The following is a 15,567-nucleotide window of genomic DNA, read 5'->3' as shown; positions in this document are numbered from 1 at the left end:
ATGTCCCACTGCAGCACACATGTCCCACTGCAGCACACATGTCCCACAGCCTCCAGCTCTGCTCACAGTGGGCAGGGGCTGACACCAGACCCAACACCAAGCCTGATACAAAACCAGAAGACCACAGCAAAGCCAGATGATCCACAGTAGCCAAAGCCACCTGCAGCCACTCAAGAGTCTGGCAATCAGAGTCACATTTATCAGATCACCTACCCGCTCTTGGCCCATCTCTGCTCTGCACCCTGGGCTGACAGGAACTGGGTAAGGAACAGCACTACCTAAAGACCCAACTACACTGACCCTGGAAGCTCAGCTCTTCAAGGACACAACTTATTTCACAGCAGGCAGCCACTCAAACTAATCTCTCAGCATACAAACCCTCTGCCCATCACAGCACAGGAACTGCCTGGCATCCCATGGGCACCTCTCCACAGGTCACCAACCACTCAGCCTCCCAGTGGCTGCAGAAATGCCTTGGTGCTTCAGCAACAACCCCTTCTCACCCCTCCTTGGCCACAAGTTTCAAACAAATATCTTTGATCTGCTCTCTTGGGAACTCAGAGAACCAGAGATGCTTATCAAGAGAAGTAACAAACGCATTCAGAGACACTTGCAACCTTCCCTGCAGGAGGCCTGTGCTGCTCACAGCACTCGAACCATCCATCAGTTCCCAAGATGTTCCTCACACCTTCAACTGGCACCACTGACTGTGGACAATTAGTGCTACACCTTCCACTAGACCAGGTTGCTTAAAGTCCCAGCCAACAAGGCCTGGAACACCGACAGGGATGGGGCATCCCAAGGCACAGGTTCCTCAGCAGCCTTGTGCCACCTATGCCAGCCCTGTGATGAAGATGTTTTGGGCTCCCTGGGAAGCCTCAAATGGCTCTAGACACCAAAGTTCACTGTTCTCAGCAGTTCAGTACAACTCTTTACCCATCACTGATATCGTTCAGGAAGAAAATGTTCCCTGGACCGTGGGAACCAGGCACTCACTAGTATCTCACTTTCCAACCAGACGTTTCTTTCACACAACTGTTCTCTTACATCTGTATCTGCCCAGATTTGGGGGTGGGAGAGAGGGTGAGAAAGGAACATCTTTATTTCCTGAAATCCAGGTGAACAATATCAGCTATCACCTTTTTCCATGTAGAGCTGCCAGAACAAAAGCCACACTGAGCTCATCTCACAGTTCACACTCCACTACTATTCTGACTTCAAAAGCCCCCATCTGACTGCAGAAGTTTGTGGGATTGCTACACAACAGTAAAAGCAAGCACTTAGCAACCTTCAAAGGCAGCAGGGCCACTTCCATTAGTTTGCACAGAAAGCAAGAGTGAGACATGGAAGCACAGTTCAAGGAAAGGGAGCACACTGGGGAAAAAGGTTGGTGGGACATGAAGGAAAGGAAAGAGCCAGCAAGGGAGTGCACATCAGCTCGCTAAGGGAAAAGCAAGACTCCTGTCTTGGTGCACCACAGGACATCTCTACCACTTTTAATGTTTAGCAGGTTTCAACCCAGTTGGACCTTTACTCATATTTAGAGCTGCGAAGCAACGTACACCCACGGCACCATCCCCTTCTCTCTGCCAAACATCACTGGTGAACCACCAACCATGTCCTCTCCTCCTTTTCACATGTCTTTTATTTAGGGCACTTCCTCAGCCAGGACAATCCCTGCAACAGGAGTCTGGGGAGGTGGTGGGAACTCCATCCTCGGAGATCCTGGAAACTGCATTGGAAAAGGCTCTGAGCATTCTTTCTCTGAAAGGAGCCTGGACCAGATGTCCTATGGAATTGCCTTCCAATTTGAATTATTTGATTGTTCTGTAACATTTATTGCCATAAAGTGCTGTACCAGAACAACCAGAGTGCAGCCTGCACACAGAGCATTAGTGACAGGGACAGACAACCCCTCCGAGCCTCCTCTGCTCTCATGCATCTGTTATTTCCTAAGAAAAGCATCTGTGAGATATTTCATCTGTTCTGTTCCTGTTTGAGAAGTTTCGTATTTCCAGCACAATAATATAACCAATAAACAATCCAGAATGAAAAAATTTGCTGACAGTGGCGTGAAAAAAAACTCTTTATCAGACTTCATTTTCCTTCCTTCCTACCCAGAGGGGGTGGGGGCCCCGTCACACTCCCACACGATGCACTCTCAGACAGTTTTCCAGCCAGCTGTAGAGACCATATCACTAATCCAACATTCCAGTGCAGCCACAGTGCTCCCAGCTTCTCTGTGCTAAGTGCTGGTGACAAGGAAGGGACTGAAACCCACTATCACCAAAAGGAACAAACTGATCTCCACACAGACACATCAGGAATCCTGTTGGGGTCTTTTAACCTGTGTTCCCAGGCAGTTTTCCCACACAATCATTACACCTCCACAAGTTCTAAGGGTTGAAACAACTTCTCACACAGAAAGCAAGCCTAGTTCCCCTCACATTTTCACTGGCCTGCTCCAGGTTTGCTGGATGCAGCAGTTATGTTTGCCTCCACTCTCATCCAGCTCCCCTGCATCCTTCCCCCACGCCTGCAGTCACCACTTTCACACCTCGTCAATGTCTGGCCAAATTAACTGAAAAAAAACCAGCTGTTCAGACAGGATTTGTGAACATGAATGTGACAGTCCTCACTAGCTGGACTGAACAATACTGCCAAGTGTCCTCTGCTCTGGAAGCTGCTCAAAATACATGACAAGAAGTCACATCAGGAGGCACTGAACCAGTGAAGCTGCCACGTGTTCCCTGTAGCAACAGTTGGATGCTGCAGTTCCTGCAACACAAACACCCTCCCGTCCCTGGGGCTGTAGATCAACACCACACCTTTACTCCGTGGACTTTCCTGGAGCAGGGGCTGTGCTCCACTTCCAGCCTTTCATTCTTCTCCATGAACAACCACGCTGCCTGCGAGCACGGCACCACCTTCACCGCTGCTCTGCGAGGACATGGCAGTGGCACAGAGCGAGAGGCCACCCAGGCCACCCCCACCCAGAGCAGCCACAGCTCTGGGGCTCCAATGAACACACAACTCCCAGTCCACCAGCACTCGGGGCCGCGTGAGCTCCGCACGGAGCACAGGCCAGGGAAGCATCCGACTCACAGGATCAAGAAACTCCTCCACAAAACAAGACTTTGCTGCCTCCCTCTACCCCTAGAGCCACCAAAAAAGGGGAAGAGCCCAGCCATGGCCACACCAAGCAGCAGCCTCACCTCTGGGCGCCCAGCGCCTTGATGACGGTGGAGAGGAGCCGCCCGTCCTTGGCGGTGACCTGGGTGATGTACTGCGGGCGCCCGATGTCCGAGTCCTCCACCGACTTGGAGAGGGCAGCGCTGCCCGGGCAGTCGCACAGGGACCCGGGGAGGTGGCAGCAGTCGCCCGTCGTCATGGCAGCTCCGGGCCCCTCTGTCCTGGGACCGGCACCGGGGAGACCTGCGGGAACGGCACCGTGGTCAGAGCCAGCATCCCGCAGAGCCCAGCCCCTCAGCACCCTCCCTGGGCTGGCAGCACCCCAACAGCCACGGGGTTTGTGAGTCTTCTGTCCCCTTTAATAGGCTTTGTGAGGCTGCCTTACCATAAAATTAAGACTCCAAATGTTCCACTTACATAACTTACCATCGGAATTGCAAATTTACCTTTCTCAGAGAGAATTGCTGGCACCCACCCTTCAACCTGATGAAGCCTTTCAAACCCAATGTGCCAACGCAGAGGTGGGGAAGGCAACCAGAAGCCCCATGAGCCTGGGCTGTTCTGGCTAGAGCTGTCCTGAAAACTTATATTCATGCTCTCTGTAAATGCAGCAAAGTTTCACCCAAACAGGCACCTGAACTCGTTCGCGTGGCTCGGTTCAGGGAGGCCCCTCTCAGCTGCATTCAGGAGCTTTCAGAGCACTTGAAAGTCTGCCCAAGCCCAAAGGGCTCCTCCACCCCATCTTTGATTTTTCTTTTTTAGATTTCTTTACAGAAATGCACACGCTCCCATTTCCACATTCCCCACGGTCCGTCCCGACAGTGAACGTGTGGGCCTGAGCCTCCCAAAAGCACTCAAAGTGCTCCCCGGGCTCTCTGGGAAGGAAGGGCAGCAGGCCAGCTTCTCCCCTTTCCCTTTCAACTACTCAGACCAGTAACAACTTTTACAAGAGCCACATGCAAACAGCAAAGCACACCAGCATGTTTTCGGCACTCCTGTGATTTACCCAGCAAAGAGAACGCACGGATCAAACAGCAAATGCAAGAATCAGGAAGAAGGTGCAGGGAAAAGCCCAACACAGGAAACCAGGAGCTGGCTGTGACGAGCCACATGTGGACAGGAGAGCTCTCTGCCTTTGAGGGAAGGCAGCACCTCACCCAGCTGCCAGCAACAGCAGAGTTCCTCCCTGGCAGGGGGCATCTCATCCCCAAAGACAGGAATGCTCTGCAGATTCAGAAAAATCCCATTTTTGCCAATTGTCCCTGAGAGGCAGCTGTGCAGAAATAAAGGGCTGGGGTTACAGTGAGTCACAAGCTGAACACAAGCCAACAACATCGTGCTGCTGGTAAAACCAAAATCCCTGTGTCTGTAAACAGGAGTGCCTTATGTAAGGCACGCACAGTAATCCCTGTGCGCCAGCACTGCTGGGATCAGAGCTGGAATGCTGTCTCATCCTGGTGGCTGGATTTCAAGAAAGAAATAAATCCACAAAAGAAGTTCAAATGAAAGTAATGAAAAGGATAAAAGGTCTGCGGGGGGGGTGGGGGAAGCCTGAAATAAAATAACTCCAATTCCAAAGAAGAAATATGAAAAGAATTAGGTTTGTTAAATTCAGGAGGGGGGGAATCTGCAGTCTCTGTCTCCTGGAGGTAGGAGCAGGCAAACAAACCTTCACCATCCCACCCAAGGAAAGGGTCTTTTGTTTAGAGATGTCTGTGCACAACAGGAGTCAAACGTTCCCATGAAACTACAGTTTTGTCAGGTTTAACTAAGCCAAAATCAAACTAAAATAGCTAAAGAAAATAAGGGCTTCTTCCTGGTTGGAGGCTTGGCCACACTACAGAAGAAGAAAACAAAAAGCCAATACAAGAATGTGACCCCTGCAGCCCTGAACACACTGACTTGGGTAAGCACAAGGGTTTTTTCCCATCTTGGAAATCAAGCAACTCTCACACAACCAAGGGTTTCATCTGTCAGGATGGCTTCCTTCATGTACACATGTGCAAGAGGGAGAGAGCCCTTCAGTGGTCTCTCAGCACCAGATGCCAACTTTGGCAGCATCCCCTCATTTTACAGAATATTTTCTGATTTCCAATAGAAGACTTTCTAATCTCTTTATTAAAGCTGCTCTTGATAACTATCTGTAATCCTTCCTCTGCACCTGAACAGGAATGAGCTTGAGCTTGTGAGCAGGTCAATCCCCATCCAAACAAATGTGAATCTTTTCGTCAACTTAAAAACTAACTTCACAGATTCAGCCTCTCTCTCCACCTGTGCAAAGAGCACACAGAGTTGGAGCCACTTTTCTTATTGCTCTCCTCTTTAAAAAAAAGGCTACAAACACTCCAACTTTAAGGAGCAAAAACCAAGATGACAAATGCTATTGGAATGACTTAAGTCAGCTGCTCTACAAGTTAAGGAGTTATTTCAATTTTTAACAACCTCTTACTGGCTCAGGCATGAAAGGATATATGTTTTTAATAAAAAGGTCTGTTCCATTTGTTCGGCCAAAACGTTGTTTATTTCTAAGTCCAGAGGAAAAAGGTCCATTTTGCGTATTGGAATAAAACTGCCCTCACTGCCTGTGTCCTGGGAGTATTTACACTGAGGCTCTTTGTGCTCCACATCTGACAGACACAGGCAGCCCCATGGCCTTGCCCTGGCAGCCCTGCTCAGGCTGGAAGGGAACAGCCACCCTGCCTTTCTTCAGGAAACACAAGGGTTTCTGTCACAGGTTATTTGGCGTTTCCTTGTTGGGGTCCATCCCAGGGTAGGACCTGAAGTCACTGCTCTAATATCTGACTCACACCACTCAGAGCGAATACAAAGGAAAAGCAGCAGGATTTTCATGGATACAGTTAGAGAAGAAGTAACTGAAATGCAGAGAGAACATCTGCAGTGCACTCAGGTTCTGGTTCCATACCCAGCAGAACAGGAACCACGGTGTACAGCCAAGTCAGTCCCCAGCCTGGCTCCCTAAGGATCAGCTCATCAATACACAGCCTTCCCTCACAGCTGTCAACAGCTCATCCAACCCAAACCCAAAGTTCACAGAATCGTTCAGGCTGGAAAAGCCTTCTCACATCACCAAGTCCAACTGTTCCCCCAGCACTGCCAAGGCCACCACTAACCCGTGTCCCCAGGTGCCACATCCACACGTCTTTGAAATCCCTCAAGAGATGGCAACTCCACCACTGCCCTGGGTAGTCTGTGCCAGTGCCTGACCACCCCTTCTATGAAGAAATTTTTTCCTCCCCAGCAAAGCTTGAGATCATTTCCTCTCATCCTGTCAACTGGGAGAAGTTACTGATCCCCACCTGGCTGCACCTTCCTTTCAGGGAGTTTTAGACAGCAAGAAGGTCCCCCCTGAGCCTCCTTTTCTGAACCCCCCAGCTCCCTCAGCCACCCCTCATCAGACTTGTGCTCCAGACCCTTCCCAAGCTCCATTTACAGCAGTAATGCCAAAATTCTGGAGAGACAAACGAGACCCAAACAGTTGGTTTGAACCACACGCTGTTTTTTTCTAAGCACCTGGGATTTCTGAGCCCATTCTTTGGGGATACATTCCTTGTTCACATTAATTAAAAGAAAAAAAAGCCTTCAAGACACTAGGTTTATTATCAGTATCTCCTCTGCTGCCACAGTTGGACATGATCAAATAAATCGGAAGCTTCTTCTCAGCAACATTTTGTATCCTCAGCTTCCGAGCAGACCCAGGATATAAAGGGCTGAGTTTGTAAATATTACTCCAACTGAAGAAAAACAAACCCCGTTTGTGGAAAGTTGGCTCAGAAGAAGGAGTTCTGCACCAGGACTCCAAAACTCAAACACATGCAGCAAAATGAGTCAGTTCCTCAAAGAGCAGCTCGTGCTCCATCGCTGCTCCAAGGCAGAGAGCAGGGTGCTGGTGTGGGATCCTGCTCCAGGGCTTATGTGGAGCACACCAGCAAGAGATTCACCCACATCAGTCCCCAGGCATTGCAACAACATATATAATCCAGTTTGTATGATCCAAAGGGCAACAGGGGGGCAAAACTTACTCAAAAGACTGCAGAGATCAGGCTGGACCAGTGCCCTCCACCCAGGAGACACGTCCAGTGGGAACAAGCAGGAGACAAGGAGCTAAAGGGTCTCCCAGCTCTGTTCTCTGTATTTAGACTTTGCAGACGGATAAAACAGTTATTTCTCCCATACAGGGAAACCACAGCAGATCAGATGAACACGTGGATCAAAGCCACAATGGGAGAAGCACAGTCAAGGTGGAAGGACAGCAGGGAAGGCTGCAGTCAGTCAGTGGCAGCAGTGGGGAAGGTGCAGGTCGTGGCTCTGCTCTGCTGCTCACAGCCTGTCCACTGATGAATATCCCAACCAGTGTAAAGCCCTGGAGCAATTCTGAGGCTTTCACTGGATCCAGAGCAAACTGGAACTAGAACCAGCTCCACCTTCTCCGGGTGCAGTGAGCACACTTCAGCTCCTGAACAGACCGGCTTCCCCAGACACCTCCACCAAGAAAAACACCCAACGCACGACCCTGCCAGCCCCGAGTCTGTTCCTGAGCAACTCGTTTCCCTGATCACTGTAACCAAGGCCTGGCACCTCACCAAGGGTGCCACAGCAGAGATAAACAAGTTGTGTTGCCAACGTAACCCACCCATCTGTAAACAAGGACTTTTTTTTTTTTAATTTAGCACATGACCCACTCACTGATTGCAGATCAGTGCTCTGACTGCTGCTCACGTGAGCTGATGTTTGATCCTGGGTGCAAGGCCACCCAGCCTGCTTTCCAAAGCCCTTTTAGCCAATTTGGGCACACAGACACTGAGTCTTCTCATCATATGAACCTGCAAGTGTCACCAGCAAACCGAAGGTTTTCAGGTGCTAAAGGGCATTTCCAAACATCAGTGCTTTCCTTTCCACCATAAAAACTGCATTTCCCAAATCCTGAGCCCTACAACCATCTGAACACATCCTGAGGGAGACACAAAGAATTGCTTTCTCCACACATCTAAGCACCTGCTCCCACACACCCTGTCTCACCCAGCTAATGCACATTACACACCTGAGACACTGCCACCAGAGATACAAGAGTGGGATGCTATGAGTGGCCTGAAGTGCTCCCTGCTACTGTTGAAAAGCTGCATAAGTGGATTAATTTAAAGAAAAAAAAACAAACAAACAACTAAAAAACCCCAAGAACCCATCCCAAATTGCTGCAGGGCTTTGTTTTCAGTTTTGTTTGTTGAAATACACTCTCTTGCTGAGAGTTGAAAACCACAGCATTATTTTCTTCTTTATTAAAAGTACGTGATTTTATATATCAGCTGACTCCCCAGAGTTACCCTGCAGGTCTGCTGTGGAACACCTTAAAAGTACCCAGAAAGCTAGCACAGGATCTGCCCACACTTGACCCATCAGCAACTCACCCCTTGCCCAGGGCTCGTGAAGAAATCTTGTCAGTCCTGTGCTAAAAGTTACCTGAACACAACAGTCCTAAAGTCAGGGTGCAAGGAGCCCTGTGCAGTGAGAAAAGTGAGACAGCATTTTATGGCATATCACCCAACACTTCAAATAAGATCTGATGCCACACAACAGCTTCTAAAGCATTTTAAAATTTGGTAAATAGCACACAGGAAAGCATTTCACTCCCCAGCAGCTTCTCAATTTCCTGCCCTGCCTGCAACATTTGGTTGGCCACTGCAGCTAAAGGAGGTGCTGTAAAAACTTCAGCCTTAACTTGAACTTCAGACAGTGCCAGCAGAGCAATGCTGTGGATCAGAGAGCCAGGGGACAGCCCTGACCATGGGCTCAAAACAAAACAAAGCCCAAAAAAGCACGAGAACAAAATAATCAAGGGACAAGGTTCTGGGAGCTTGTGAATGTTCTGATAAAGCTTCACAGCAGGAACCTCCTCCCACACCTTTAACAGCCAAAGCTCGGGGCTGAGCGAGGTGAAGCCCCCACAGAGCCTCACCTGCCTCATCCCTGGGGATGAGTTTACAATGCTCATAACGTGCTCCCAATCTAACCCTGTAACACCCAGGAGGAGGTCACAGGCTTCGAGGATGCAGCATTTTTGGACTCCTGCATTTGCCATATCTGTACAGGGCCATGGCCAGCGACCCGGCTCGGCTGCCCCTCCACTGTTCCAGTGACACAACTCAGCACCAGCCTTCACTCACTGGCTGCTGCTGGGGACAAACAATCACGACTTCTCTGTCCCAATCCACTATCTAGACATGTTCTAGAAGCTCTCTGAGTCTTGATTATTGTTATGGTCTGGTGGCAAATGGGTTTGTTTTCCAGACACAGATGAAGAGACAGTCTTCCATTTTTTTCCAAAGAGACACACTGCCAGGATCTGACTGCTGTTCCCCATTGGCAAAAAAAAATACTGCAGCAAGTCTTGGTGATCAATAACTTGTTTCCCAAAGCCTGCATCCATGCACATCCCTCCTCTCCAAAACTCAGCATATTGGATCGACATCTGCAGTAGCTTCACTTCATCTCCACATCCTGCAGCACTGGAAAACTATGGGCTGGCAAAGATCCAGCAGGAGGGAACCCTGGTTTTCAAACAAGACCATTGGGATGGGTCTTGTGTGGGCACAGCAGAACTGTGACACAACAGGGCTCCCATCACCCCTGAGTTTGGGGTACCTATCATGGTGTTCACCCCACTGTTTTTCAACCCAATTTTCTTCTAGAAGATTGTTGCCTAATATATGACAAAGTTACTCAATATTCAAAAAGAAGCAGGTTCAAACTCACATGCTCAGATAAAAAATCAGTATAAAAAGGAGAAGCCTGAAGGATGATTTTTTTTTCTTGCTGTGCTTGGGAAAGATCAGGCTGTGCATTACAGCTGGAATGCCAAAATGAACAAAGTTATCTCAGATCTTCCAAGGCTCTTTATCTGCCACAAGGCCATATGAAAGGAAAGTTTACTGCACTTTAATTACCAACATCTGGAAATCCGAATTGCAACACTAGAAGAAAATTCTTTGCAGAGGGTATCTCCAAACAAAATTCAGCCATGTGAATACAAGTTTCATGAGGAAACAACTGAAAACCAGCTGGGACGTGAGAAACACCTGCGGCTCCTCTGAGGATTTCAAAAGTCATCAGCTTTTAGAGGTGAATAGCAGCACAACTCACTACATAATCCAGCTACACGGACCCAGCACCCACCTCCCTCTGCATTTTATCACTCCCTTTCTGAAGGGAAAGAAGGATGCATTAGTAAGGTTTGAAAGTTTTATTGAAATCATGAATCAGGAGGGGGAGGGAAATGGGTTATCATGCCCACCAAGCACTGCTTGCAGGGTGCTACCCATCAGTGGGGACAACAGCCAGCCCAGCAGACACAAGCACATCCCTGCCCTGCTGGAGGCACCAGAGCCACATGGCCTCTCACATCTCACACCCACGTCCTCTCCCAAAACACCAGCAGCAGCAGCAACACAAAGACACTTCTGCTTCCCAGCACTATCACTTCATCAAGCTCCTCTGTAAAGAGAGGCAGCCCCTGCAGCAAGGCCAAAGCTTGAGGGCTCCCCAGTCCTGCCCAGTCACCTGCCAGGCAGTTTCAGTTTAGTCAGAAGAAATGGATTTTCCAGCTCTGGGTAACCCATCAGGAAACAGAACTTTAGTGCAGCAGTTCCACGTGCACCAGATCGAGACTGCAGCGCCCACACAGCGCTGGACCCATCAGTCCCTCAGAGGGCACGACCCAGGAGGATGCAAAATGTTATTTCAGGATGGGGAATCCCATGTCAGAAAGAACTTGCATTTTCCTCAGTGTTTTCCTCCTGGGTTGTACTCACTCAACACTCTGCTTGAAGAAAAACCGGAGCTGGAACAAACGTCCAGCACGCAGCAGCCCTGCTCACTGCCTGCCCAGAGCAACCACCCCTGGACACCAGGCAGCACACTCAGCTCCCAACAGGCATCTGATCTGGAGTTCAACTTGACTAGTTCTATTTTTCAACCTAGCTATATTACAAATCCCTTCAGCACACCCACACTTCAAGGAGTTTTCCAACAAAGGCAGCACCAAAGGCAGCTGTGACCCCAAAGTGGGCACCAGCTGAGAGCACCCCCATGGTCAGCCAAAGAGGAGGATTCACTGATGCCATCCAAGTGCACCACTGTCTCCCTTCTGCCCACTCCTTACTGCTACAAGTTCCCTCCTCAATCCTTAAGTGAAACTCCACCACTGGTATCCAGGCTGCAACACTCTCCAGCTCAGTTTGCAACGTTTTGCTTAGGCTGCATTTCTAGTTCTTCTGGACACAGGCCTTGACTGATTTGTCTGCAGGGAAGTACAAGAGAAACTGGGAGGAAATAAACCAAGAACAGTCTGGAATTGTAGTTTTCCCTCCCACCACTCTCAAATCAGGTTTCAGATGAAACAGGACTCAGGCTCTCAAAGGTTAAAAGGAATCGGTGTTAAAGCCAAGACTGCACGAGCTTGGTGCATTCCCCATTTCACAGAGGAGTGCTTTAGATAGTAGGCTTGATTTATCTGTTCTTATATTTGCCAAGCCAATGCTGCTCCTTGCCCCTTGTTCCCTCTTTTTGGGAACAGGAGGGGAACGTTTCCTTCAGTCTATCACTGGTTTCATGACAGCTGATTAAAACTGCAAGAGCAGCTCAAGTCTGTCCTTGAGGTTAACCACACATAATCATCTCGGGCTCTATCAGGAATTGAAAAGTTTAGTCATAATTGCTACATAAAACTTGGAAGAAAACTTACAAATGCCTATTTTAATTGAAAACGGGGACAAATGAGATTCCAAACTGTAACACCGTTCGTCTGAGAGAGGCCTGGGTCAAGGAAGGCATTTGAGCAGCTGATGGGTAGGAAGAGCTGCAGGTCAGGGCAGCTCCTGTCAGGCTGCTCCCTTCACTGGAGGACACACAGGGATCAGTCCCTGCCTTCAGGACTCTGCCATTCTGCACTTCACCAGCAGTGCTTAGGGCTCTCCCAGGCTGTAACTGCACAGTGGGAGAGGCACATTCCACACCCAGGAAAGGTGCACAAATCCATAAGAAGCCCAACAGCCACTTCCCCACTTTCAGCAGGCGGGACAAGCACTTGAGTGCTCTCCCAAAGTACCTCTCCCAGCAGGGCTGTGTTGCTGCTGTGATGCTGCTGAGTTAGAGCTGACCTGGTGTAATTACAGCAAACAGGGCACCAAGAGCACGACAGCACCTCCTGGGGAATGGGAGCTGCACTCTGAGCTGGGGAGAGACCCAGACCAGGCCTGGGGAGGTGCTGCTCATGTGCATGACATGAACTGTCTTGATAAGCCACAAACTGTGCCTCAGCACAGATTAATCTGTTGTTTTTACCACTGTACACGAACTTCCCGGAGACACTTGCCTACCCTTCACGCTGGTTTGGTGCTGTGCTCGTTTCCTTCACAGAAATGTGCCCCATGGCCTAGTTCTTCTCATGGCCTGTCCTGGACCTCACAGACACTGTGTGCTCAGGGGTCACTCCCTGAGATGTGCTCAGGATGCTTCCAGCAACCAAGACCGTTCCTCTTTCGTGGGAAGGGTGTGAGCTAAGGGCAGGCAGAAGCACAAGTTAACCAGAGTAAACTGGACTGTGAGGGAGAAGAGACACACCAGTTCAAACTTTAATCTGCAGGGGAAAAAAACAGTTTGAAAATGGAAACTCTGAAATCTCCAAATATCCGAAGCTGAGTCAAAGTCAAGTGGGGAAAAAATAAACTCATTCTGTAGTTTATAGTTGAGGATGCCTGATTCCTCCCTTCATCTTCTAAGAAAAGTTCCTGTGTTTGTTAATGTGAGAAGCCAGGATATTTTAAACAATAATTAAAAAAGCTCCAAAATGCACATTTTACTTTGTGCCTCTGCCTGGAGAACTACTACAAAGCCACATCCTGAGGACCTCAGGACTAACAGAGTCAGGACTAACAGAGTCTCAGGGCACATACCCAGCCTCAGCTTGCCCAGCTTGTGCTGGATGCATTTTATCTTGATTTTGGTCATGCTGTTCCAAAAAAACTGTACTAACTTCCTCCCAGGAAAAGATCATGTCCGACACTTGCTTGATGCAGGCCAGCATCAATCACCCAAAGGGGGAAAGGCCCTCTCCCAGCACCCATGGAGGCAAGAGCTCTGTCGGAAGCTGCTCACAGTCAGTACATTGTAGTCCTGCTCATCTGCATGGCCCCCTTGGCGTCCGGCGCGGGGTGACCTCACCCTGCAGCCTCCTGCACTCCACAGCCAAAAAAAAGAGCAGTCAAACACATCCAAAACAAGGAACATTAGTTCCAATGTCTTTTTTTTTTTTCTGTTTTCACTTAAAAGACTGCCAGTGGTGCTAATTAGCTAAACCACGCACAGACAGCCCCAGATTCACAGCTGCCATTCAGTGCCCGTGGAACACACATTAGGCTCTCACTTGGCTCCTTCCTGTGCCACCTGGTCTGCCCCTGGCAAAGTAAAGACTTCCTTACTGATGCAGGCTGCCCGAAACGCTCCCCAGCACGTGCTTGGGGGTAGTTAGACCTTGTGTCCTCAGCTGGAGTTATTAAATTCACTGTCACAGTGCACGTGACAAAGCGATTTTAGAGTCCCAGCTTCTTTCCCTTCAAGCTCGTTCCCAAAGGGTGACACACCCTCACAGCCTCAAATGCACCTGGAAAACAGGGCCCTTCCAGCCTTTCAAACAGTCCCTGCATAATCCTGTGGAGATGCAGAAAAGCATTCAAACACCTGGAAAGCCAAGACTCAGGTCCAGCCGTTCAAAGGATTACTCTGAGCACATGTGAGTGGCAGCCAAGAGGGGCTGGATGTCCCCACGAGCAGGGGGACAAAGGGGATGGGTCACAGCCATCACAGCTGGACAACCACAGCAGCACCACAGGCATTCTCAACAAGGGCCTGGAAAAAGGCCAAGGAAGTGCTAGAAACTGTGTCAGAGGGGAAAAGCACAGAGATAAATGCTTGCTGGAAGGAGAGCAGAGCAAGAGAATGAGAGTCCCAGGGAAAAGGAGGGCTGGTAACAGGAAGGGTTGAGAGAGGGATAGAAACAGTCCCTTGGGGATAAGCAAATAAAGGGCACGGGGTGGGATGAGAAGCACATCCTCACTGACAGATCATCACACACACCAGGGCAGGACAGTCCCATCCCCGGACACTGCAGGGATGGTGCACTGAAAACAAACAAGTGGAACTCTGGATAACCCTGACACTTCCAGTTCGCCACCATCACCCCTGACTTGAGTGACACCCCACCTGCCTGCCTGCAAAATCCCAGCTCTGCACAGCTCCCTCCCGGAGGATGAGTCACACAGCAGCAGCCTGAACTCTGCTCGGGGCAGCAGCACACACAGCACAGACGTGTCACCCCACACCTTGGTGGCACTATTTCTGTGGGGACTAAGTGCACACAGGAGCCCCCAAGGCCATCGCACAGCTTCTCAGTTTTTAATCTTGGTCTCCCCACCAGATCGAGAACATGCTCATACAACAAGAGACCGTGTCTGAGACCGTGACAAAAACACCTCTCATGTGTTTTTGTCACACACTCATCCTCCAGTACACGAGTCACAGGCTCGTCCCTCGGACAAATCTGACAAACCAGCAGTTCTGGCCTCTGTCACAGAGAGCTGGCTCACAAAAACTGTCCTAAATGAGACAGAGAGACTTAGAGGACACCAGTTTATGGAAAGTCCATCACAAACTCTAAGCTCACACAGAGGAAGGCAGCTGGTGCCCCAACACACAACTGCAGCAGCCCCTTCAGCTGTGCTGTGACACTGAGCCCATTCTCTCGGGAGAGCTCTGTACCAAGCTCCACGAGGCAGCGTGTCCGTGCACACAGCGCCGGGGGCCGCGAACGGGCACCGGAACGCTCCAAAAGCAGAGAAAAAACGGGCAGGGCAGCCCGCCGGCAACGGAACCTTTTCCTGACAACGGCTTAAACCCGGGGAAAAGGAGCCTGAGGAACGAACGCCGCTTCCCCGAACCTCCGGTGATGTCCGTGCGCGACACCCCCGGCGCTCCCGGGGGGACGGTGCCGGCCCAGCCCGGCCCGGCCCCGCCCCGCCCGAGGGGAAGGGCCGCGGCTCAGGCGCTCGGCGGACCCGGCGCAGCCCGGACCGGCGGCAGCGGCAGCTGCTCCCCGGGACAGGCCCCGAGCCCCGGGCTGCGGCTCCGGCTCCCGAGCACGGGCGGCGTCACACGCCGGGCACACCGGGCGGGCTGTCAGGGCTCCCGGGCCCCCGGAACAGCGGCCTGCACGCCTCGGCCCGGCGCCTCGGGACGCCGCGGCCGGGAGCGGAGCGGAGCAGGAGCAGGGCCGCGGTGCCGGCCCGGCCGCCCCGGAGCCCCCCCCGC

At 50.6% G+C, this 15,567-nt stretch overlaps 1 protein-coding gene across 4 annotated transcripts in view; it reads right to left on the bottom strand.

Annotated features, from left to right (window-relative positions):
- Positions 1–14,507, bottom strand: part of MARCH2 (membrane associated ring-CH-type finger 2) — a 32,758-nt gene extending 18,251 nt beyond the window's left edge. Inside the window, exons 1-3 of one of the 4 annotated variants that reach the window (XM_027671215.1) lie at positions 12,582–14,507; positions 11,366–11,525; positions 3,216–3,435 (exon numbers count right to left, since the gene is read on the bottom strand). In XM_027671215.1, the coding sequence (XP_027527016.1) occupies positions 3,216–3,391 (176 nt within the window). In that variant the 5' untranslated portion in view covers positions 3,392–3,435; positions 11,366–11,525; positions 12,582–14,507. Of the gene's footprint in view, positions 1–3,215; positions 3,436–7,232; positions 8,458–11,365; positions 12,184–12,581 lie in introns of those variants that run through there. The other 3 variants (XM_027671217.1, XM_027671219.1, XM_027671218.1) reach the window with 3 other exon arrangements.
- Between the last annotated feature and the right edge of the window lie 1,060 nt (positions 14,508–15,567).

Source organism: Neopelma chrysocephalum, unplaced genomic scaffold (assembly GCF_003984885.1).
Source record: "Neopelma chrysocephalum unplaced genomic scaffold, ASM398488v2 Primary Assembly neopelma1_97060, whole genome shotgun sequence".
NCBI lineage: Eukaryota > Metazoa > Chordata > Aves > Passeriformes > Pipridae > Neopelma > Neopelma chrysocephalum.
The sequence above is the reverse complement of the archived record's forward strand: the minus strand, read 5'-3'. Positions and strand labels throughout refer to the sequence as shown.